The sequence below is a fragment of the Euprymna scolopes genome, chromosome 9 (assembly GCF_053919585.1).
Source record: "Euprymna scolopes isolate OS-2025 chromosome 9, ASM5391958v1, whole genome shotgun sequence".
Taxonomy (NCBI): Eukaryota; Metazoa; Mollusca; class Cephalopoda; order Sepiida; family Sepiolidae; genus Euprymna; species Euprymna scolopes.
The window spans coordinates 44775630-44798129 of NC_136490.1; the positions used below are offsets into that span (position 1 = coordinate 44775630).

Below are 22500 nucleotides of genomic sequence, written 5' to 3' on the forward strand. Positions count from 1 at the left end.
TGCAGGAAGTGTTGACGGTCTGGACCAAGACGTTACGGGAAAGTCGGCCTTTATGGAACTCCAGCAACAGCCGATGCCCCCAGGAATGGCACACCCGGCTTACCCGATTCGATCTTCGTATCCAACGCATCAGAGTCAGCACGACAATGTTTTCTCGACAGCACAACACACTCGGCCATTTACTTACCCGTTTGCCATGAATACTATGTCGGCGACCACCTACAATCCTCCGACCCACGCATTTTCTGTGACCCCTTATCAAACCACATCTCCGACTCGTGAAGGTAAGATATAATCTGACCGCAATAAATGCATTTGTTTTAGACACATATACACAATAAAACTTATACACACACGTCTTCATGCGACCACGTATGCGTCTACAAAAAAAAAAAAAAAAAAAAAGACGAATTAACTAAAATAAATAAACATTTACAAACATGTGTGCACTCACACACACATATACATAATTATATATCTCTATATATAGAGACACATACTATATATATATATATATATATATATATATATATATATATATTGTATGTATGTATACCCACACAAGATAACCAATGTTTACTTAGATTTTTTGTATTATATTTTTTTTTACACAATTGTAGTTTTCGGGACAAGATCACAACGTAGTATCTGTTCTTCAGATGCTGCACTTCAATTTCTTGTTCTCTATCAGTGGAGGAGAAGTCCTTCACGACTGAGACAATTTTTATTTTTGTTCCTTTTCTCCACGCTAAAAAAAACGACCCTGGTGTCTAACTCTGCCCCGTGGGGAGGCATTGTAAATAGGAACTTCAAAGTGTAATAAATTGCATTATTGTTATGAAAATATGTAAATAATAAGTTTATAATAAACCTACATACATTTATATTCAAGCTAGTTACGAAACAAAATATAATTTTAAAAAAAAATGTTTAATTTATTTAGTTATAGGCTTTAATTTGTTTTCATGTAGATTGTTCTGTTTTAATACGGGTTTATATAATTTAAATATTTATTTACCATCGCGATTACCTAATAGTTAAACTTAGGTATTAATTAATATGATAATTTAGGCTAACTTTTCAAATTCATTGTTTCGGAACTTTAAAGATTGTGGTTTTATTTTCCGCTATTATTATTTTTTTTTTTTTAATTTTACTCCGCAAAATCAAAATAAACTACAAATTTTCGAATTAATATATTACGTAACGCATGCAGTTTAGAAAAAAAATACTGTTATTATTAAGTTTATCATATACCCGCATATAATTAACACTAATAACATATCTCGATAAGACATGCAAGATATATATATATATATATATATATATGTACTTTGTATATCTTTTATATATAAATGTATATATATAAGATATACACAGTACATTTATATATATATATATATATACATATAAAAACAACATATGTATGAACTATGTATATATATATATATAAAATATATACACAATATATTTATATATATATGTATATAAACAATGTATATATATATATATATTATATATAAAAATAACATATATATATATATATATATATATATATATCTAAACAAGATATACACAATGCATTTATATATAAACCACATATATATATGTATATATATATATAAACAATAGATATGCACAATATATTTATATATATATAAACAATAGATATGCACAATATATGCATGTATATATAAACAACATATATGAACAATATATATATATATATATTATCACTATGTATATAAAAATAATATTATATATATAACATTATCTGTAAACAACATTATATATATGTATATATATATATATATATATATATATATATATATATATATACCGACACACATCAAACATTCTGAAAAACCTTTTCAACTATGAAAAAAATAAGTAAAAATATATTCATATCTGAGAAAGCATAGATAAAAGAGTGCTACATACTTATTAAACAATTTTAAACGTTATTTTTTTATTTCAATACGTTTGTACAAATATATATATATATATATATATATATACTCGCAGACCGCCCCGGCATTGCCCTGCCCTAAAATATGCTTAAATATGATAGTTTGAATAATGTATATTTCGTATTATTATTATATTATATTGGACCCAATACGTAGTAATTATGTTTTTTAAATGTCTCGTGCGTGCGCCAGTGCGCCACCACCGAAAATCGAAACCATAATTCATAGCCTACGATTGACTATTTCCTGTAACCTTAATGCCTTAGGTATTAAAACATCTTTGCTGCAAGACTAAAAATTAAAACATGAACCATTAGCTATTAGGTAACGCATGCATCCTCACGATGCCGTCGTTCAATCTTCAGCTGGCAAATTCCAATTTTTTTATCTTTAACAATTTTGCGCCGATTTCCCACGGGTAAAACCTAAATACAAAGTTTCTCATAGGTTCAAATACCCGAGGTATTAAGGTTTATGTCCGTAGACCAAAAACATACCTATGAGTTTGGTAGGCAGAATTTCGTAAACAAATATATGTACGCAATACATAAATATATATAGAAAGAGGTTTGTCTTTACTATAAATTTTTACGAAAGTATAAATCATGGTGAATATCTGCATGAATATAATTACACGTGATACACTAAAGATGATCATCACATAAGAAAACCGAAAAAAAATTAATACTAAAATAATGAAAATGAATGTTTAAAAAATATGCAAATAAACTAGATTTTTGCAACTATATTTTGTTTGTAAATAAACAGAAAAGAAAAGGTTTTTATAAATATGAATATCAATACAAACAAACAATATAGTTATAGGAGTATAGAAGGTAAAACGTTCTCTGTTTATATAGAGCCAGAGGTTAGTGTGTGCGTGTGTGTAGTTAGTAATTTATATTAAGTATAGGTGAGTTGTTTGTCAGCGGTACACGATTAAAGAGGTGTTCTAGTGTCCTTTGTAAATGTTTTTTTTTTGTCCCCCTTTTCTATTTAAAGTTCATCTGATCTCGGTAACGAAGTAGACCAAAGGATACGTTCTTAAAACTGAAAGAATCACAGGTAGAAAAAAAAAGAGAGAGGCATGAGCAGAGAAGGGAGGGCTGAGTGGGGAAGATTACCCATATAGAATAGCGAGTGAAAAAGCTCATAGGTTTACAATGGGATTAGATATTATACATCTACACACACACACACAGACACAGACACACACACACACACACACACACACACACCAAACACACACCCGTCCTCTCTCTCTCCCTATATCCATCTATCTATCTATGTCTTTCTTTCTCCCTCTGAAACACACACATTTACTACCGATGATTTTCTCGGCTACTTTACCACCCCATTTACATTTCTCTCCCAAACAAATGCTAAATACCATATGGAAACACACACCGATACTAAAAATTGGATAGTTAATCTGTTTGACGGCATATAAACTGTTGTTATTTAGTTAAAATTTATCAAATCTACTTCAAACACTTTGAAGTATACAACAATGTTGACAAAATATCTTGTACCGAATTTCAGAGCCACGGTTGTTATTATTACGTAATTATGCCTGAAAAGGTTCAAATGGATTCGAAATCTAATTACCCTATTAAAAAGAGTGTGAAACCATATTTATTGGAACAATCATTAGCGATAGTTGTAAATATATACATGTAAATATAAAGTATGTTACGTACGTATACATTTATATATATATATGTATATATATGTATATACACACATACTTATATGTATATTAATCTCTTGTATATATAAATATATATATATATATATATATATATATATATATATATATATATATATAGAGAGAGAGAGAGAGAGAGAGATATATATATATATATATGAAATTTATTACTGTGTGTCCAGAATGAGTTTACATATTGTTTCAGCTAGAGGAAGATCTTCAAAGAAAGAAAATATCCAACTAGCATCGTCAGAATTCATATGTAACCTCATTCGGGACTCATAGTAATAAATTTCCTATATACTGCTCTGGCTACACATTGAGCACTCTTGACCGGTTTTTTCACCACAGGTATATATATATATATATATATATATATATATATATATATATATATATATATATCTTTATTTACACATATAATATTTATATATATATATATGTATATATATATAATATGTATGTGTATGTATAGTATTTATCTATATATAATATTTATACATAAAATAGTAATATAATAGCAATATATATATATATATATATATATATATATATATATGAATTAACATATATAAATAATATTTATATATGTAATATTTATATAATATTTACATATGAAATATAAACATAACATTTTTATATATAATATTGATACATATAATAGTAATATATATGAATATATAAATATATATAATATTATTATTTATATAATTTTATATATATTATTTATATACAATTTATATAATCTCTACATATAAAATATTTAAAGATAAAATATTTCCATATAGAATATTTAGCATAAGATGTTTATACATATAATATTTATATATATATATATATATATATATATATATATATATATATATATATTGTATTGATATATATTGTATTGATATATATAATATTTACATATATAAAATATTTATATATATACTATTTATATATATATTATTTATATATATAAATATTATTTATATATATTATTTTTATATATAATATTCATAAATCTATATAAATATTATTTATAAACCTAAAGATATATATAATATATTTATCTATACATTTAATATTTATATACCTCTATATAATAGCTTTATATCTATGTATACAATATTTATATATCTACATAGTAATTATATATTTATGTATAAAATTTACATCTACATATATGTATCTCTATATATATAATATATATATATATATAGATATATATATTTATACAGATTTTTCATAGATTTCTATATATACATATATAATGTCTAATCATCTATTAATAATATTTATATATCTATACATATATTATATATATATATAATATTTGTATATACCTTTCTATGTAATATTTATATCGATAATATATCTATATGCATATACCTAAAAAATAAATATATAAACTGATATTTCTATACATATACACACGTATATATATATATATATATATATGCTATTTATATATCCCTTTATATATATATAATATTTTATACCTCAACACATATATATATATATATTATTTATACAGCTCTCTACATATGATATTTGTATACCTATATGCATATCTTTATATATCTATCTATCTATCTATATATATATATATATATATATATATTTATATATATATATATATACGCATATATATATTTACATATATAGTTATCTTTATATATATAACTTTACATAAATAAATATTTATATGTGTTTAAATATGTTTATATGTTTCTATAACTTTATATTTTTTTCTTTATATATATATATATACACGTTTTTAGTTATATATATATATATATATATATATATATATCTTTAACTACATATATATATATATAATTCTACTTACTTCAACGGAAGTAGGTAGTATTATATATATGTATACACACACACACACATATATATATATATATAGACATACATATATGTATATATATATATATATATATATATATATATATATTTATATATATATATATATATATATATATATATGAATTAAGGTGTAGTGTTAATAAAAAGGTTAATCATGAGTAATTAGCAAATAAACATTTTATTCGCGAAGAAAATACATTGTCCGTATATATATATATATATATATATATATATATATATATATATATATATATATATACGCATATATATATTTACATATATAGTTATCTTTATATATATAACTTTACATAAATAAATATTTATATGTGTTTAAATATATTTATATGTTTCTATGACTTTATATTTTTTCTTTATACATATATATACACGTTTTTAGTTATATATATATATATATGTATATATATAAATATATATATATATATCTTTAACTACATATATATATATATATATATATATATAAATATAATTCTACTTACTTCAACGGAATTAGGTAGTATTATATATATGTATACACACACACACATATATATATATATATAGACATACATATATGTATATATATATATGTATATATATATATATATATATATATATATATATATATATATATATATATATATATATATATATATGAATTAAGGTGTAGTGTGAATAAAAAGGTTATTCATGAGTAATCAGCAAATAAACATTTTCTTCACGAAGAAATACATTGTCCGTATATATATATATATATATATATATAGAGAGAGAGAGAGAGAGAGAGAGAGAGAAGAGATAGAAATATTATTTCCGTATAAACAGGCACGAAAAGATATAAATTTATCAATACAGATGTTAAATAAATAGATGTATGTCTTATATACATATGAGTTTGTATTTTTAAACTAAAGCGTCAATAATTGTGCTGTGATTTTGTTAAAGCTTCGAAGAATTTTTGTATACCAAATTGAACTTCCCGATGATTTCTGTGGGTCAATACAGAAAAATATGCACGGATATTACACCCATACACACACAGACATATATGTAGATATAAACATGTGAAAACGTATATATATATATATATATATATATATATATATATATATATATATATATATATATATATATATATAATAGCTACTCATGTTTATATATATCTATATATATCTTTATAAGCATACACATATTTATATACATATGTATATGTATATATATATATATATATATATATATATATACAAGTGCATACATATATTTATATATATATATATAAAATATATGCATGCATATATATATATATATACATAGATATGCATAGATATATATTATAAACATTTGCAAATATATATATACATTATACACATATGCAAATATATATATATACATAGAGGTACATATACATATGCATTCATATATATATATATATATATATATATATATATATATATATATATACATATATCCTTTATATTGTTAGTTGTAAAAAGCCAATATATAATGTTTTTTAATAATAAATATATACGTATATATATATATATATATATATATATATATATATATTCACTTTGCAGTAATACAATAAATGTTACCGTTGATCGAATGATTTCTTATATACTATAACATTTTATATACACATCTATAGAGAGTATATTTAATGCATTTTTGTCAAAGATGTACATTTCCTGAATATATTCGAGACAGTGGCCATGACCCTTATTTTTGTCACCTTTTCCTTGACACAGAAATTATACCCTTGAGCAATGAATTCCAAGCCAGTTTATTTGACTAATATTACTAATTGTTCACGTTATATTTTGTTCTCAGCATACGTCGCCTCATGTTATTTATACTTAAGCATAAATATGGAAATACCTTGTTTTTTTTTAAGATAACAAGTTAGTCCTGACAAAATACAATATAGTGATGAACTCTTCGCCTCCCCTAGTCTTTATGGGTGGTCCTTGTCATTTTAAACATATAAATGAAACCCTGATTTGTTTAGATTTAAGCTGTATTCGTTAGAATGTTACCAGCTCATAAATTGCTGTCGGATTTCACAGCATATACACTATTATTGGCAAATTTTATATCGAAATCCTACATATTTTCTAACTTATGTGTAGATTAATTTATTTCTGAAGGATTTATCGTTATATACATCAATTTTTTTTTTGAATGGTCATTTATTTAGTAATTAAAAGCCTAATCATTAAACATCGTTGATTTTTGTTTTATTTATTTAAACGTATTTTAAATTCGCCTTACGCCTGTTCAGTCTAACACTTGATATCTAAATGAGATACATAGATATTTGAATGTTCTATTAAAATTCTTATTTACCTCTGAAACATTGAGTTACACTAAGAATATTATATATATATATATATATATATATATATAGTAAGTAGTAATATATATATATAGTAAGTAGTAATATATATATATAGTAAGTAGTAATATATATATATAGTAAGTAGTAATATATATATATAGTAAGTAGTAATATATATATATAGTAAGTAGTAATATATATATATAGTAAGTAGTAATATATATATATAGTAAGTAGTAATATATATATATAGTATGTAGTAATATATATATATAGAAAGTAGTAATATATATATAGTAAGTAGTAATATATATATAATAAGTAGTAATATATATATAGTAAGTAGTAATATATATATAATAAGTAGTAATATATATATATAGTAAGTAGTAATATATATATATAGTAAGTAGTAATATATATATATATATAGTAAGTAGTAATATATATATATATATATAGTAAGTAGTAATATATATATATAGTAAGTAGTAATATATATATATGGTAAGTAGTAATATATATATGGTAAGTAGTAATATATATATGGTAAGTAGTAATATATATATATATAGTAAGTAGTAATATATATATATATAGTAAGTAGTAATATATATATAGTAAGTAGTAATATATATATATAGTAAGTAGTAATATATATATATATATATATAGTAAGTAGTAATATATATATATAGTAAGTAGTAATATATATATATAGTAAGTAGTAATATATATATATATAGTAAGTAGTAATATATATATATAGTAAGTAGTAATATATATATAGTAAGTAGTAATATATATATAGTAAGTAGTAATATATATAGTAATTAGTAATATATATATATATATATAGTAATTAGTAATATATATATATATATAGTAATTAGTAATATATATATATATATATATATATATATATATATAGTAATTAGTAATATATATAGTAATTAGTAATATATATATATAGTAATTTGTAATATATATATATATATATATATATATAGTAATTTGTAATATATATATAAATATATATATATATATATATATATATATATATATATATATATATATATAGTAATTTAAATTATGATTACGTGAAATGATTATATTTCGAATCCAGAAATGTTTGTTATATACAAGACGAAGAATACATTTCCATTAATATACCTCCTTAACCTATCGGTTTTTGATGTCTACCAATCTCCTCAGAGGAGAAAATATTAGCAAATATCTGGTATATTGAGCAATTTTTACTTAGCTGGGGTTGTCTTTATAAATATTACCGCAAATAATATTTTGTAAGATCATTAATCACTGGATTTCTATACCAGTAGATCTATTGCATTACTTTTTTTTGGTGTGTGTGTGTGTGTGTGTGTGTGTGTGTGTGTGTGTGTGTGTGTGTATAAGTTCGCGCGTAGAATTTCCTCTGGCAAGAGAATATTCATTTCATTGTTTTGACTCTCGAACATATATCTGACACAATTAGACCCATTTAATCAATTTAAGGCCACATAACTCCATCGAAAACATAAGATATTAACTGATATATACTCGAGAGTCAAATTAATGGAAAGAATATTCTCTTGTCATAGCCTTAGATATAACATTAATGTTTCTCAACCTAAATGACAGTTAACTATATTATTGTATTTATGATATTTTTAAACTATATTATCTTTCTTTTGGTCTCCTGGCCAGAATCTATATGGTCTATCGCAGAATGCAGTTTAGTACTGTTATTATAGGTCAGATCACTCTAAAACGATGCATCATTCTTCGCCGCAGTCATATAGAGTAGCCGTGATCTTATTTGGGCTTCGAATGCTAAATGCTAGTGGACAGTATTTTATAAGTATTCAAATGCCTTATGTTTTTTTTTCTTTTTTAAATGTTATTGCATTTAGCTGAGAATGGGGCATCCTACTGGATGCTAGACGGAGAGAGCTATTTAGATTCTGACATTCTCTTTAAGTGCACATTTTTGTTTTTCTCTTGCATTTGGTTCAGCGGGTATTCACGGGAATCCATGTGTTAGCTAAATTATACCCAGATACCTTTCCTCGGCATGACGAAATATTTGCATGTCAACAAATGGTAGCCATATATATATGGCTCGATAAGTGGTGATCTCTACCCTGCTACCTCTCTCCCACAGAAGAGACGTTGCGAGCCTATCCTTGTTTTATCGTTATTTCCATGTCAGGTGCTCGTCTGAACTCCAATCTCTGGTCCCCCCTCGATAATCTTTCACGAAAAACACCCGTATAGCTGAATCCACTGTGAAAAATCCCCCCCACTCTATATCTGTGCCTAAATCAAAACGCGGATTCCATGAACAAGGCTTCTTTCTTAGAACTGCACGCCTGTGGAACTCTCTTCCGTCTGCCTGCTTCCCTCCGGACTACAACTTGGATGTCTTTAAGTCCAATGTTAACAAATTCCTAATGAACCGCCCCCTTAACTAAACACTTCATCAAATCTCCACACTAACGTAATGTACTTGCAATAACCCTTATCCCTGAGTGGCTTCCAGGCCTTGATAAGTGGTGATCATTGTGTAAAATATATATATATATATATATATATATATATATATATATATATATATATATATATATATATATATATATATATATTGGGAGATTGGTTACATTTGAGACATAAATGTTTAATATTTATTTACCGATTGAAGGAAAAGTAATAAAACTAACCAAATGTTCCCTTTATGTCGGCCATTGAAATATACCTTTGAGGTTTTAGCGAAAAACAGTTTTTAACTCTAATCAGAAAATATATTCGAGAAAGACAGATTTGATAATTATCAAAATCTTTCAATATATATATATATATATATATATATATATATATATATATATATATATATGAATTTTAAAATGGATACAATCCGACATTATGTTGTGAAAGGACGAGGAAGACCGGAGGCTCGACGTTTCGCCCGTATAATGCGGGATTTTTCAAGAGGTGTGGTCACTGACGAGAGGGTCGATGTTTTTAGTTTTATATATACTGGGGGAGTGTATGCAAATAGAACTATTATACAAATATACAAAAAGGAAAAAAATGCAAAAAACAAATATACATTTACTATCCAATGTCTAGATTATTTTCGTGCATATTATTTTAGATAAGTGGAAAAAAATGTTAAAAAATCCTTTTCTCTGATAGTTTGATTGTGGCAAGATATACGTAGGAGAGACGCAACGAAACCTTGCTAAAAGATTATATGACCACAAAAGGGACATAAAGAATAACAATACACTTAATGCTCTTTTCGGTCACATAATAGAAAATGACCATCATTTCGATTTCGAAAATGTGACCCTCCTAAAGCAGTAGGTCAACACGCCGTCTGTTGGAATCTGCTCTTATCTCTAACTCTAATAACACAATCAAACTGAGAAAAGGATTTTTTAACATTTCTTTCCACTTATCTAAAATAATATTGCACGAAAATAATCTAGACGCTGGTTAATAAATATATATTTGTTCTTTTTTTTTGTATATTTGTATAATAGTTCTATTTGCATACACTCTCCCGGTATATATAAAACTAAAAACATCGACCCTCTCGTCAGTGACCACACCTCTTGAAAAAGCCCGCAAAATACGAGCGAAACGTCGAGCCTCCGGTCTTCCGCTTCCTTTTCACATCATATATATATATATATATATATATATATATATATATATATATATATATATATATTAATATGGACTTATCATATCGTATGTATCCGAGGTTTCTATAGTTGTTATTGGTTTCCTCGGTATTTTTCTAGTCAGAATTATTTCGAGAAATTTATAAGGGGCTTACGGAAGGGACCGCATTAAGGTTTCCAACATCTTAAATGAAAGTATTTTTTTGTGGAGCGAACTGGGTTTGAACTTAGAGCGCCCATGTCATCGGTCTGCACCGTTAACTACACACACCAGTCAGCTGCCTTAAAATGTATTAGAAAAATGAGCAACCTATATTTAAAATGTACTAAAAGATGACTTTTCGGACTACTCGCCGCTAACTTGTGTGAATTAGGAATAAATGAGTTTGCAAAGCACGTTTAATTAATTAAATATATAAACTAATTAAAATTAAGTAAATATGAATTAAAAATCAAATAAAGTAGTTCTAGTTTTTATATCTATCCCCTTTTAATGATTTCTCTTTATATTTCATCTTATTTGTCTTTTAAAACTAATCATCGGTTAAAAAGTATTAATACGGTATAATTGCGTCCACACACCGAAGTTAAGCAATGTTGACCTTCGTCAGTATAAAAATGGGTGGCAATTTTGGTATACCAAGTGTTGCATCTTCTCTCTGCTTTTCTTGGCATCATTTCCAGTCGTCGTCGTCGACTTCATCTTTTCGTATAAATCAGACAATGCCGATTCAAGATAAGTGTGATGGTTATTCCGCAACTGATTCTTCATAATTACACACGCTGTCACTGTTAAAGATACAGTCCATTGTATTTCGAGACTAAACGGGGGTTACGAGTGTTAATACCTTAGACGATATTGTTTGCAATGAATTACTACAATTATCTTTTTTGCAACGGCTTTGAATATTTTTATTGTTAGTCAACAGAGAGAGAGAGAGAGAGAGAGAGAGAGAGAGAGAGAGAGAGACGTAAGCCAGAGAGAAAGAAAAAACATAGGTGGTAGTAATATAAACTGTTTAAAATATGAACAGGGGTTCTAGCAAACTTCAGTGAGAGTAAGAGTGATAGACAAAAGTTACGCTATAGTTTCTTACTTGGTGAGTTAATTTTAAATTATGGCTAATTATGCCCTAATTAGCTGTAATTTGCAATTTGCTAACCGCGTAATTTATCTAATACTAAACTGTTTCTCACTTTCCTCATCTTCTACTTCATATTTTTTTTCAAATCCTTAAAACAATGAACATGTTAGCATGTGTGTGTGTGAAACGCCACTAACACTATCCGGGTTTATCCGTCTTCCTCCTAAGAAGGAAGTTCCATGGGAGTAGAAAATCCCCAGTCGCATATATATCCCCATGAAAGGACATGACAACGTTAGTTTTTTTTTTTTTTTTTGCAATTCTTGTAGGAAGGTGTCGATGTTCTCCTACATACAGCGTTTGGAATTCCCAAATTAGTCACCAAGTCTCGTAATGACCAAGTTCAACGTTGCTTAACTTCGATGATCTGACGAGAACCGGTGTGTAAACTTGATTATGTTAGCATGAATTTCTTGTGATTGAAGCAGATAGCCCAATAGAAAGTAGCGTTGATTAAATCAGCTGTAATGTAATAATAGGTTCTTTTCAAAGTGATATTATCTGTGCGTTCTTGGTTATCTCAGCGTTTATTCTAAAATAGGTGAGTTTTCTTCTAATTAAGTCAAGCACTCACCTGTTATGTTCAAAATAAAGGATCGTTGAACATACCTTACACAATGTTTCATAAAAAAAAATTCCACTCCATAATGTAAGTATGTATCTCCGTATACGTTTGTACCAAAAACTTCGAATCTAATCAAACAAATAAAAATACAGAGTCTAGGTGTACGAGTGAGTACTGTTTATTACATTTAGTTTATTTTTTTTATTTTACTGTTAAGCGAATTAAAATCCGTTCTTTTTTTTTTCTAATGAAAACGTAGACCCTTCCACTTTTAATGAAAGCTGAACCATAGTTATTATACATTTATTAATATTTTCCAGAAAATTCTGGTTTCTTTGGTATATTTTAAAGGGTTGTTGGGTTGCATATTATATTGTTCAACTTTTCATTTGAACATTCAAATAGTTCCAATGTGCATTAAAACGGATCTCTATTTAAAAGAAATCAATTAAGAAATATTCGCGTAATACACCTTAACCTTAAGAAGAACTCTTAGATATCTTTATTGAAATAAAATGCGATATTAACTTGTCCACTCAAAAAGACAATCTTAGGCAAACGTCGTTTTTTTTTTTTATGCGGTTAATATCTATGCGCGTTTACTGAAGTGGATAACCGTATGTATTGCACTAGTCAAGAAAAGCGCTCACCGTTAACCGAGGACACCCCAGATATAGCACTGTTTCCCATGCCCAAAATCGATCGAAATTGTGATATGGATTCTAGACATGCGGTTTAGTGCCTTATAAATATTGATTGTAATCTGGATACCTTAACGTGGTGCACAGCAGGCCTATTTGATAATTAATTTCAATTTATCTTCAAGAACACGCGTGCTTAGATGTTGTGCGAGTTCAAAATACCGTATATTATTTTTGGAATAACTACTGGAAGGATTTTATTTATTCAGCACGTTGTCTCATCCCTGTACCTATTTTTAAAAGTACTTTAATAGAATGCGCCCTGATGAACTCACAACACGTGCCCCGTCGATGTACATACCCTCGACTCGCCCCAAAAGCAGCAAAACCCCACCTCTTTACCATAGACGTCCTTAGATGTCAGAAAGCCTTCCATTTTATTAGTTTTTTTTTTTTTTTCTCGGACTGCTAGAGTTTGAAATTCCTTACCTGTTCACTGTTTCACTGACTGTACTAACTTGCAGAATTAAAATATAATGGAAAGATATATCTATCTGCTGAACTAGCAACATCCCCTTGTTAAGCATGATCCCATACAGTAGCCCCCCCCCCTTAGGTTCCAATTAGAAATGTTCCTTGTCTGGGGTGAAAAAAGGTTAATAAGTAAAAAAAAAAAAAAATGAAACAGGAATAAACAGTTGGTTTGTTTGTAAAGAGGGGGATTCTCTCGGGAAAGCCAGTGTCATACGAATGCAGCCGTCGGAGATATTAATTGAAGTTGATATATTAACCAGATATAAATGCGATTAGACTGTTAAGATAAAAAAAAAGAAAAGAAAAAAAAACATTTGTTTTAAGCGGCCATTACCGACGTACTTTCGACAAAGAACTTTCGCTCGTATCTGAAAACGAGTGAGCGTCGGCCCGTGTGTAAAGATTTAGACAGTATCTAACAGCAGGCCTAGATAGCCTTGAACGATTTAAATCTTGCAACAGCAAAGTAACAACGCGTAGAACAATGCCCCACACTGAGTCACAAACTCGACTGACTAAGGGTTACCTTTCTTTTTTCGTTCGTACCTCGAAATACACACACACACACACGCACACACACACGCACACACACACATGCGCAGATACACAAACTAACGTATTTAAGAAAATAAACATTAAATTTACACAGCGAGATAGAATAATTTTCTATCAAGTTTCTCAACTGTATTGATTGAATCCACGTACTTAATCAAAACAAACTTTGAACTGTACTAATTATATTAAATCTTACATATTTTATCGAAACACATTTTTAATTACATATAAGTTTAAAATTGGTCCCAGGTATATTCAATAGCTTATATTTATTTAATATCTATTACACAGACATATTGTTTATCTATATCTATATTATAATATTATATTATATTAAGCTTACATATAAAAGGCTACATGTCTGCCTCCATATTTTCACACTCTATCTCTTCCTAAAAGTCGCAGAGCAGCGGTAAGGGCCTCAAATCATAAAATGTTTTATAGGCAGTTATTTTATGGATCTTTAGCCGGTTAAAATAGTTTTTAAGGGGTTCAAAAATTCGTTATACATTTCGAACATTCATCTTAGTTTATTCATTTTTTATTTTTTATCAGTCGTTATCTGTGTCACGTTGGCGCAGTATCAACGTCATCAGCTGTGTATGCTACAGTCTTGCTTTCACGTTCGAATCTTGTTGATGGCACCCAAATATATATATATATATATATATATATATATATATATATATATATATATATATATATATTACTTTTTAAATTACGTCTCTATAATAATAGATCCGCAATCGGGAAAAAATAAAATATCATATATAAGCGTATTTTACGACCAGCCAAATCCAATCCCCCCGTCCTCCTCACCAGTAATATAAAAAGTTTTATTGACGTGTGCGCGTTTCCCGCCTGACAATAATTTCGATATTTGTACATTGAGTTATTATTTTCATTATTTGTAATTTATACTATATGGATTTAGTTTTTAAAAAAGAGTAGTAAATTAAGCTGAAACGTATGTTACGATAGAATATTGAGAAATATAGAAATAAGTTTTCAAAGAATTACGTTAAGTACACTGTTTGACTAATATTTCGTTATTTCTAACACTAATCAATTTTCTGGAACAAGAAACTCAATACAATAAATTACTTACAGTAAATGCTGAATATATACACAGGACTCTAAACAAAGATATGTTTTAATATAATTTTATTCTTAATAAGTATTTAGTTGAATCAAATACCCTAGGTAAAAAAAAATGCGTGTAATTACTGAGGGATACAGAGACGCCTTAGGAAAACGGGGAAAGAGATTTTTTTTTTTTAATGAAAACACAGGCTGTCACTTCTTTTTGATTCTGTACGACTCCGAGCAACGCCGGGTAGAACTGTTAGTTTAAATAAAAAAAGGAAAACTAAGCAAAATGAAAGGAAAAAGGCTGCCGACAAAGATCGGTAGATATAGATACTACAGGTGTCAAATACAGTGCATGCATAAATTACTTATGTATATATAAAATAGTCTAGCCGCACAGATGAGCTGTGATACAGCGAAACAGAACTGTATGTGAATGACATACACACACCCACACGGATATAATATATATATATATATATATATATATATATATATATATATATATATATATATATATATATATATATATATATATATATATATATAGAGAGAGAGAGAGAGAGAGAGACGTTGATCTAGAAATTTTAGTTTTACTTGGAGTTTAAAATCAAGAACTATTTCCCGTTTAATCATTGGTACTAGCAACGATTACTTAAGCTTTAAATAACACACAAACAAACAAAAAGACAGCCATTAAGATTCGTTTGTTCGCATGTGAAAATAGGCACGATTTTTTCCGATACCTCGAAACATCCCGAGTTTACCGATTCCAATTAATTGTCCAGCACCCCCACACACACACACACACATTATATATATATATATATATATATATATATATATATATATATATATATATATATATATATATATATATATGAGAGAGAGAGAGTGTAAGAATTAAGCGGCAGAGAAAAATTCATATTTAAATCCTCTAGGAAAATCTCAGATTAATTTGCAAGTTGTAATAAAATATTTGCCTGGTGATTACCATGGAGAATCAAACGTAAATCTTTTTTGTGCAGGTTACTTGCAATATGCATATTTTCTTGTTAAAATCTTGACCAAACTCTACTTGCGTACTGAGAAATGTTGAAATAAATACTGCATATATATATATATATATATATATATATATATATATATATATATATATATATATATATATATATATATACACGCGCGAAATTATTAATTTTACACACACTTACAAACATATTTTCACACTCCTTTAATGCTATCTCAGTGTCTGTCTTTTTCTTATTTTACAAGCAATTCACTTTGCGAGTGTTATCTTTTACCAAATATTAACGTTATACGATATTACGGTTCCTGTAGATTTTTACCATCGTCTCGGGAGACGTTTAAAATGTCTGACAATTACAAACAAAAATAAACCTTAATGATTAACATCTGTAGGGGATGGAGTTCACCTTAATCCTTCACATAACTAAAATTCAATTTGATAACGTAATGAAATTGTAAACTTAATCTGAGTAAATAAGGAAAAAATATATAGGAATAAATACTATCGCAATATTTTCTATTTATTGAAATTTGCGGTGTTTTTTTTTTTGTTTTTTTGTTTGGAATTTTTTAAATCGGAATGATTGATTTTATATTTATTTAGTTGAAAAAAAAATTAGACTTATTAATTACTTAATTATACTTTATTTTACGATTAGATTTTAATGAAATTAAAAGTGACTTTACATTTCTTGCTTTCAATACATTATTATCTAACATGCATAGCGCCATTATATTTATTTTAAATAACTGCAGTATAAAAAAAAATAGATTTAAATTAGATTCAAAAAAAGAAAACGCAATAATATTACTAGCGAGACCTGTGGTGATTCCACAGCGGAGTCTTCCATATGTAATATATTAATGTTGGTATTAAGCATCAGCTTGAATCAAAACCGAAAACAAAATTTATATATATATATATATATATATATATATATATATATATATATATATATATATATATATATATATATATATATATATATATATATATATATATATATATATATAACACTCCAGTTATATATATATATATATATATATATATATATATATAACACTCCAGTTATATATATATATATATATATAACACTCCAGTTATATATATATATATATATATATATATATATATATATATATAACACTCCAGTTATATATATATATATATATATAACACTCCAGTTATATATATATATATATATATAACACTCCAGTTATATATATATATATATAACACTCCAGTTATATATATATATATATATATATATATATATATATATAACACTCCAGTTATATATATATATATAACACTCCAGTTATATATATATATATATATATATATATATATATATATATAACTTCCGTTATATATATATATATATAACCGGTTATAACCGAAACTAAGATTTATGGAGACTCCTTAGTATAATTATTCATTACAAGAAATGGAAGGTCATAACAATTAAACGACAGTCATTCGGAAGAAAAAAGATGTAAGCGTGAGACACAAAATAACACGTTATCGTATTACTATGTAGATAAGATTATATTTTATTGGGTAAATACAAAAATAGTGATTTATAAAAAGATGAATTAAGTGCCTTTAGCTATGATCGAAACCGAAACTAAAAATTATGAAGAATTTTTGTATCAGTATTTATTACAAAAAATATGTATATTCCGGAATCAAATCTCAACCAAAGAAATTTGCCGGAAAGCGTGACACACAAAAGAACCCACACGCTATCGTATTAATATATAGATTACTAGAACAATTTTATTTTCATTAAATGACGGTTGAGGTTTGGTGTGCAATATTTCCTCTAAGTAATATGTTGTATGGCTGCTATCCGCGTATTTCTAATATTGGTTACAAAATTGACATACTTTATTGCGCAAGTTCTTGGATTATGGATAACTAGCGGGGGGGGGGCTTAAATATGATATTTTAATTTGTCCAGATATCGTATATATTATTATAGAGTCGTGATTTCAAAAGTAAAAAAAAAATATTTGAATGCCATCAGCTAGACTAGAAACCAAAAGCAAAACTTTAGCATTCAAAGCTGGTGACGTTTTCACTGTACGAACTTGACACGCATATGAACCTTTTTTAAACAAACCAAGATGAATATAAAAAATGTATAACGATTTCTTTTCAATTTTAGCCACAATTTTTACTTCTTAAAAACTATTTTAATTGGCTAAAGAACAATAAAACAACAGCCCATAAAAATCCGATCAGCTCTGCGACTTTTAATTTCGGTAGAGATAAAGTTTGAAAATATGGAGACAGACAGACTGACAGACATAGTTTCATGAATTAGATTAATAGTCGGTGTCTTTAACCACGTAACTACGATCATTTCCAACTACAGGTATCGTACAACGTACATATATAATAACTTTGCCATGAAAAAAAAAAAAAAAAAAATGAAGCGACGCCATTGAAAACTACACGTTTTTTTTTCTTACAATATTCAATGCTTTTTACCATAAAATACTTAGAAGATAAATAGTTTGTATATAAGTAATATAACGTTTCGCGGGTTTTAATAATTTATTTATTATAAAAAAATATTTATTTAAAAGTATTTATAATCTTTTCACGGTAAAATAATTTCAAGCTAAATACCATGTAAATAAATTAAACGAACGCCACTTTTTTTTTTTATTTGACGGTGGCAAAATAATTTTATGCATCCCCATTTATTCGATTTATGAGAATTCATTTCGAAATTCTTTAATTTGAGGAGGCCACTAGCAACATTATTTTAAAATTAATTAATCCGTTGCAGTTTATCTTTGGCTGCCACGCACTCTTATATTGTAACAATAGATGTAGAATTGTATAAGTTATATACATACAAACAGACAAATGTGTTATTATAAGCATAATTCCACAATTTGCTAACTAAAGTTTATGTCAGGTTAAAATATTTATTAATATTTCGCTATCTAGATTTACTTTAAATTAAACGCTTAAACTAAACTACACACCCGCCTAGAGTAACAGAGACACTAATAAAAAGGACGATAAAAAATAAATACACACTTAACTACAATAACACGATAACAAGATGCATGCCCAGTATTTTTCGTATATTAATAACAGAAAAACGAAAACAAATCTGGATGGTGTATACACTCGTGATGACCTGAAAAAATCATATTCTGAAAATCACCTTAATTAGTCAACTAGATTTTTTTTTAAACAGTGGTCACCACTTATCAAGGCCCGGAAGCCACTCAGGGATAAGGGGTATTGCAAGTACATTACGTTAGTGTGAAGATTTGATGAAGTGTTTACTTAAGGGGGTGGTTCATTAAGAATTTGTTAACGTTGGACTTGAAGACATCCAAGTTGTAGTCAGGTGGGAAGCAGGCAGACGGAACAGAGTTCCACAGGCGTGCAGTTCTAAGAAAGAAGCTTTGTTCATGAATCCAGATTTAATTTTAATTAAAAAAAAATCAAATTATATATAAACACTTTTTAAAAAGTGTCTGCGTTGTCTATTACTTTAAAACAATAACAAAAAGAGATAACGCAATAATTAAAACTTGTGAGATTTATATTATAACGAGTGCATATTCCTATCAGTTGCGTAAAATACGTTTCCTCATAAAAATAACACTACTAAAGTAATTTACGTATTTTTTGGAATATGATATTTTTATTTCATCATCGCTAGTACATATAGATTTTTCTTTTATTTTTACTTTTTTTTATTATTTAAGGTGGAATTGTGGACTGGGAGCTAGGACTCTAATATGATTTAATCATATCAACAATATCTATTCATATATGCTGACTTGTGTTTGCATTATTCTGTAAAACAATCTATTATGGAAATATAACTGAAAACAAAAAAATCTATATCCACACATAGCCAGCCACATAAACTGCAACCGACAAAATAAATATAATGATTCGATTACTGCTAGCATAAACGATGCACAACAGGAAGGAAGACTAGATGTTTATAATTTTGTGAATTGTTTTATTTATACTTTAATTATATTCAGATTTATGCGATTAAAAAAAAAGAAAAATAGACGCTGTAAGTTAGTTATTATTGTATTGGTTAAACGTATTTACATATATGTATGCACTTCGCTATTTCCTGAGATAATGTATATCATTAATATGGATCTAAAGTAATGAGTGATTTATAAGGTAACAAAGGTTGCGAAAATCCAATAAAAATCAGCGTGGTGCCTAATATAGTGTCGCAAATAAATGTCAATATCCCACCAAGCCCGGACATCAGATTACATTGTTTATGTATTGGACATCTCTACAAGAGCTTTTAAAATTCTGTACTTAAAAATATTATTTAAAAGTAAACGATAACGATGTACATCTAAAAAAAATATTTTTTAACGTGTTTGAAATTTAATAGTTTTGCTCAGTTTTAATTAGGTATAAATATTATAGTAAATAGAGATTTAAATTTATTACAATATATATATATGTATTATATATATATATATATATATATATATATATAGATGAGCTAAAATATTATTTATATATATATATATATATAAATGAGCTAAAATATTATTTTATATATATATATATAAATGAGCTAAAATATTATTATATATATATATATATATATATATAAGCAAAAATATTATTTTATAAATATATATATATATATAGTTATATATATATAAATGAGCTGAAAATATTATATATATATATATATATATATATATATATAAATGAGAAACAATATTTTTCTTATATGTATAATATATACGCATATATGAAAATGAGCTGAAAATATTATTATATAAATGAGCTAAAAAAATCATTTTTATAGAACACACTTATCAAGATAGTAGACGCTCTACTCGGTTAAGAGTAGCAATTCTGGAATTGAGTTAAAAAGATGAGGAATACATAAAACTTAATAAATCCTCACATAAAGAGGGAGGGAAATGGAAGGGAAAGGGAAAAATTATATATTTAAGAGTGCAGCCGCCAACATTTGCTGATTATGAAGGCATTTATTATCTTTTATTATTTTGAATAAATATTTAAGTTTATATTTTAAAATATTAAAAAATAATAAAAGTCTTAAAAATCAACAAATGTTGGCGGCTACACTCTTTTAAATATACATTTTTCTCTCGTTGAAATAGCACAACCATTATATATATATATATATATATATATATATATATATATATATATATATATATTAGTCTTTGAAGTTCTTAACCTTTAAAACCATACAAAAAAATATTTTTTATCATTCGATAGAAAACCATCTAGTCAGTAGGTTATTTAATAACCTGCAATCACTGCATCAACTCGAATTTACTATAATACCAATAATTTATTTTTCAAGGGATCATCAGTTGT

General features: G+C 26.5%; 1 protein-coding gene across 6 annotated transcripts in view; it reads left to right on the plus strand.

The window, feature by feature from the left end:
* LOC145284533 (homeobox protein DLL homolog) overlaps nucleotides 1–22500 on the plus strand; it is a 346230-nt gene that overhangs the window by 124081 nt on the left and 199649 nt on the right. For 3 of the 6 annotated variants that reach the window (XM_080133425.1, XM_080133426.1, XM_080133429.1), the window contains one exon: nucleotides 6–284. The exons of 1 other annotated variant lie outside the window; for it this stretch is intronic. In XM_080133425.1, coding sequence (XP_079989551.1) covers nucleotides 6–284 — 279 coding nt within the window. Of the gene's footprint in view, nucleotides 285–22500 lie in introns of all 6 variants that reach the window. 2 more of the 6 variants (XM_080133427.1, XM_080133428.1) reach the window with 1 other exon arrangement.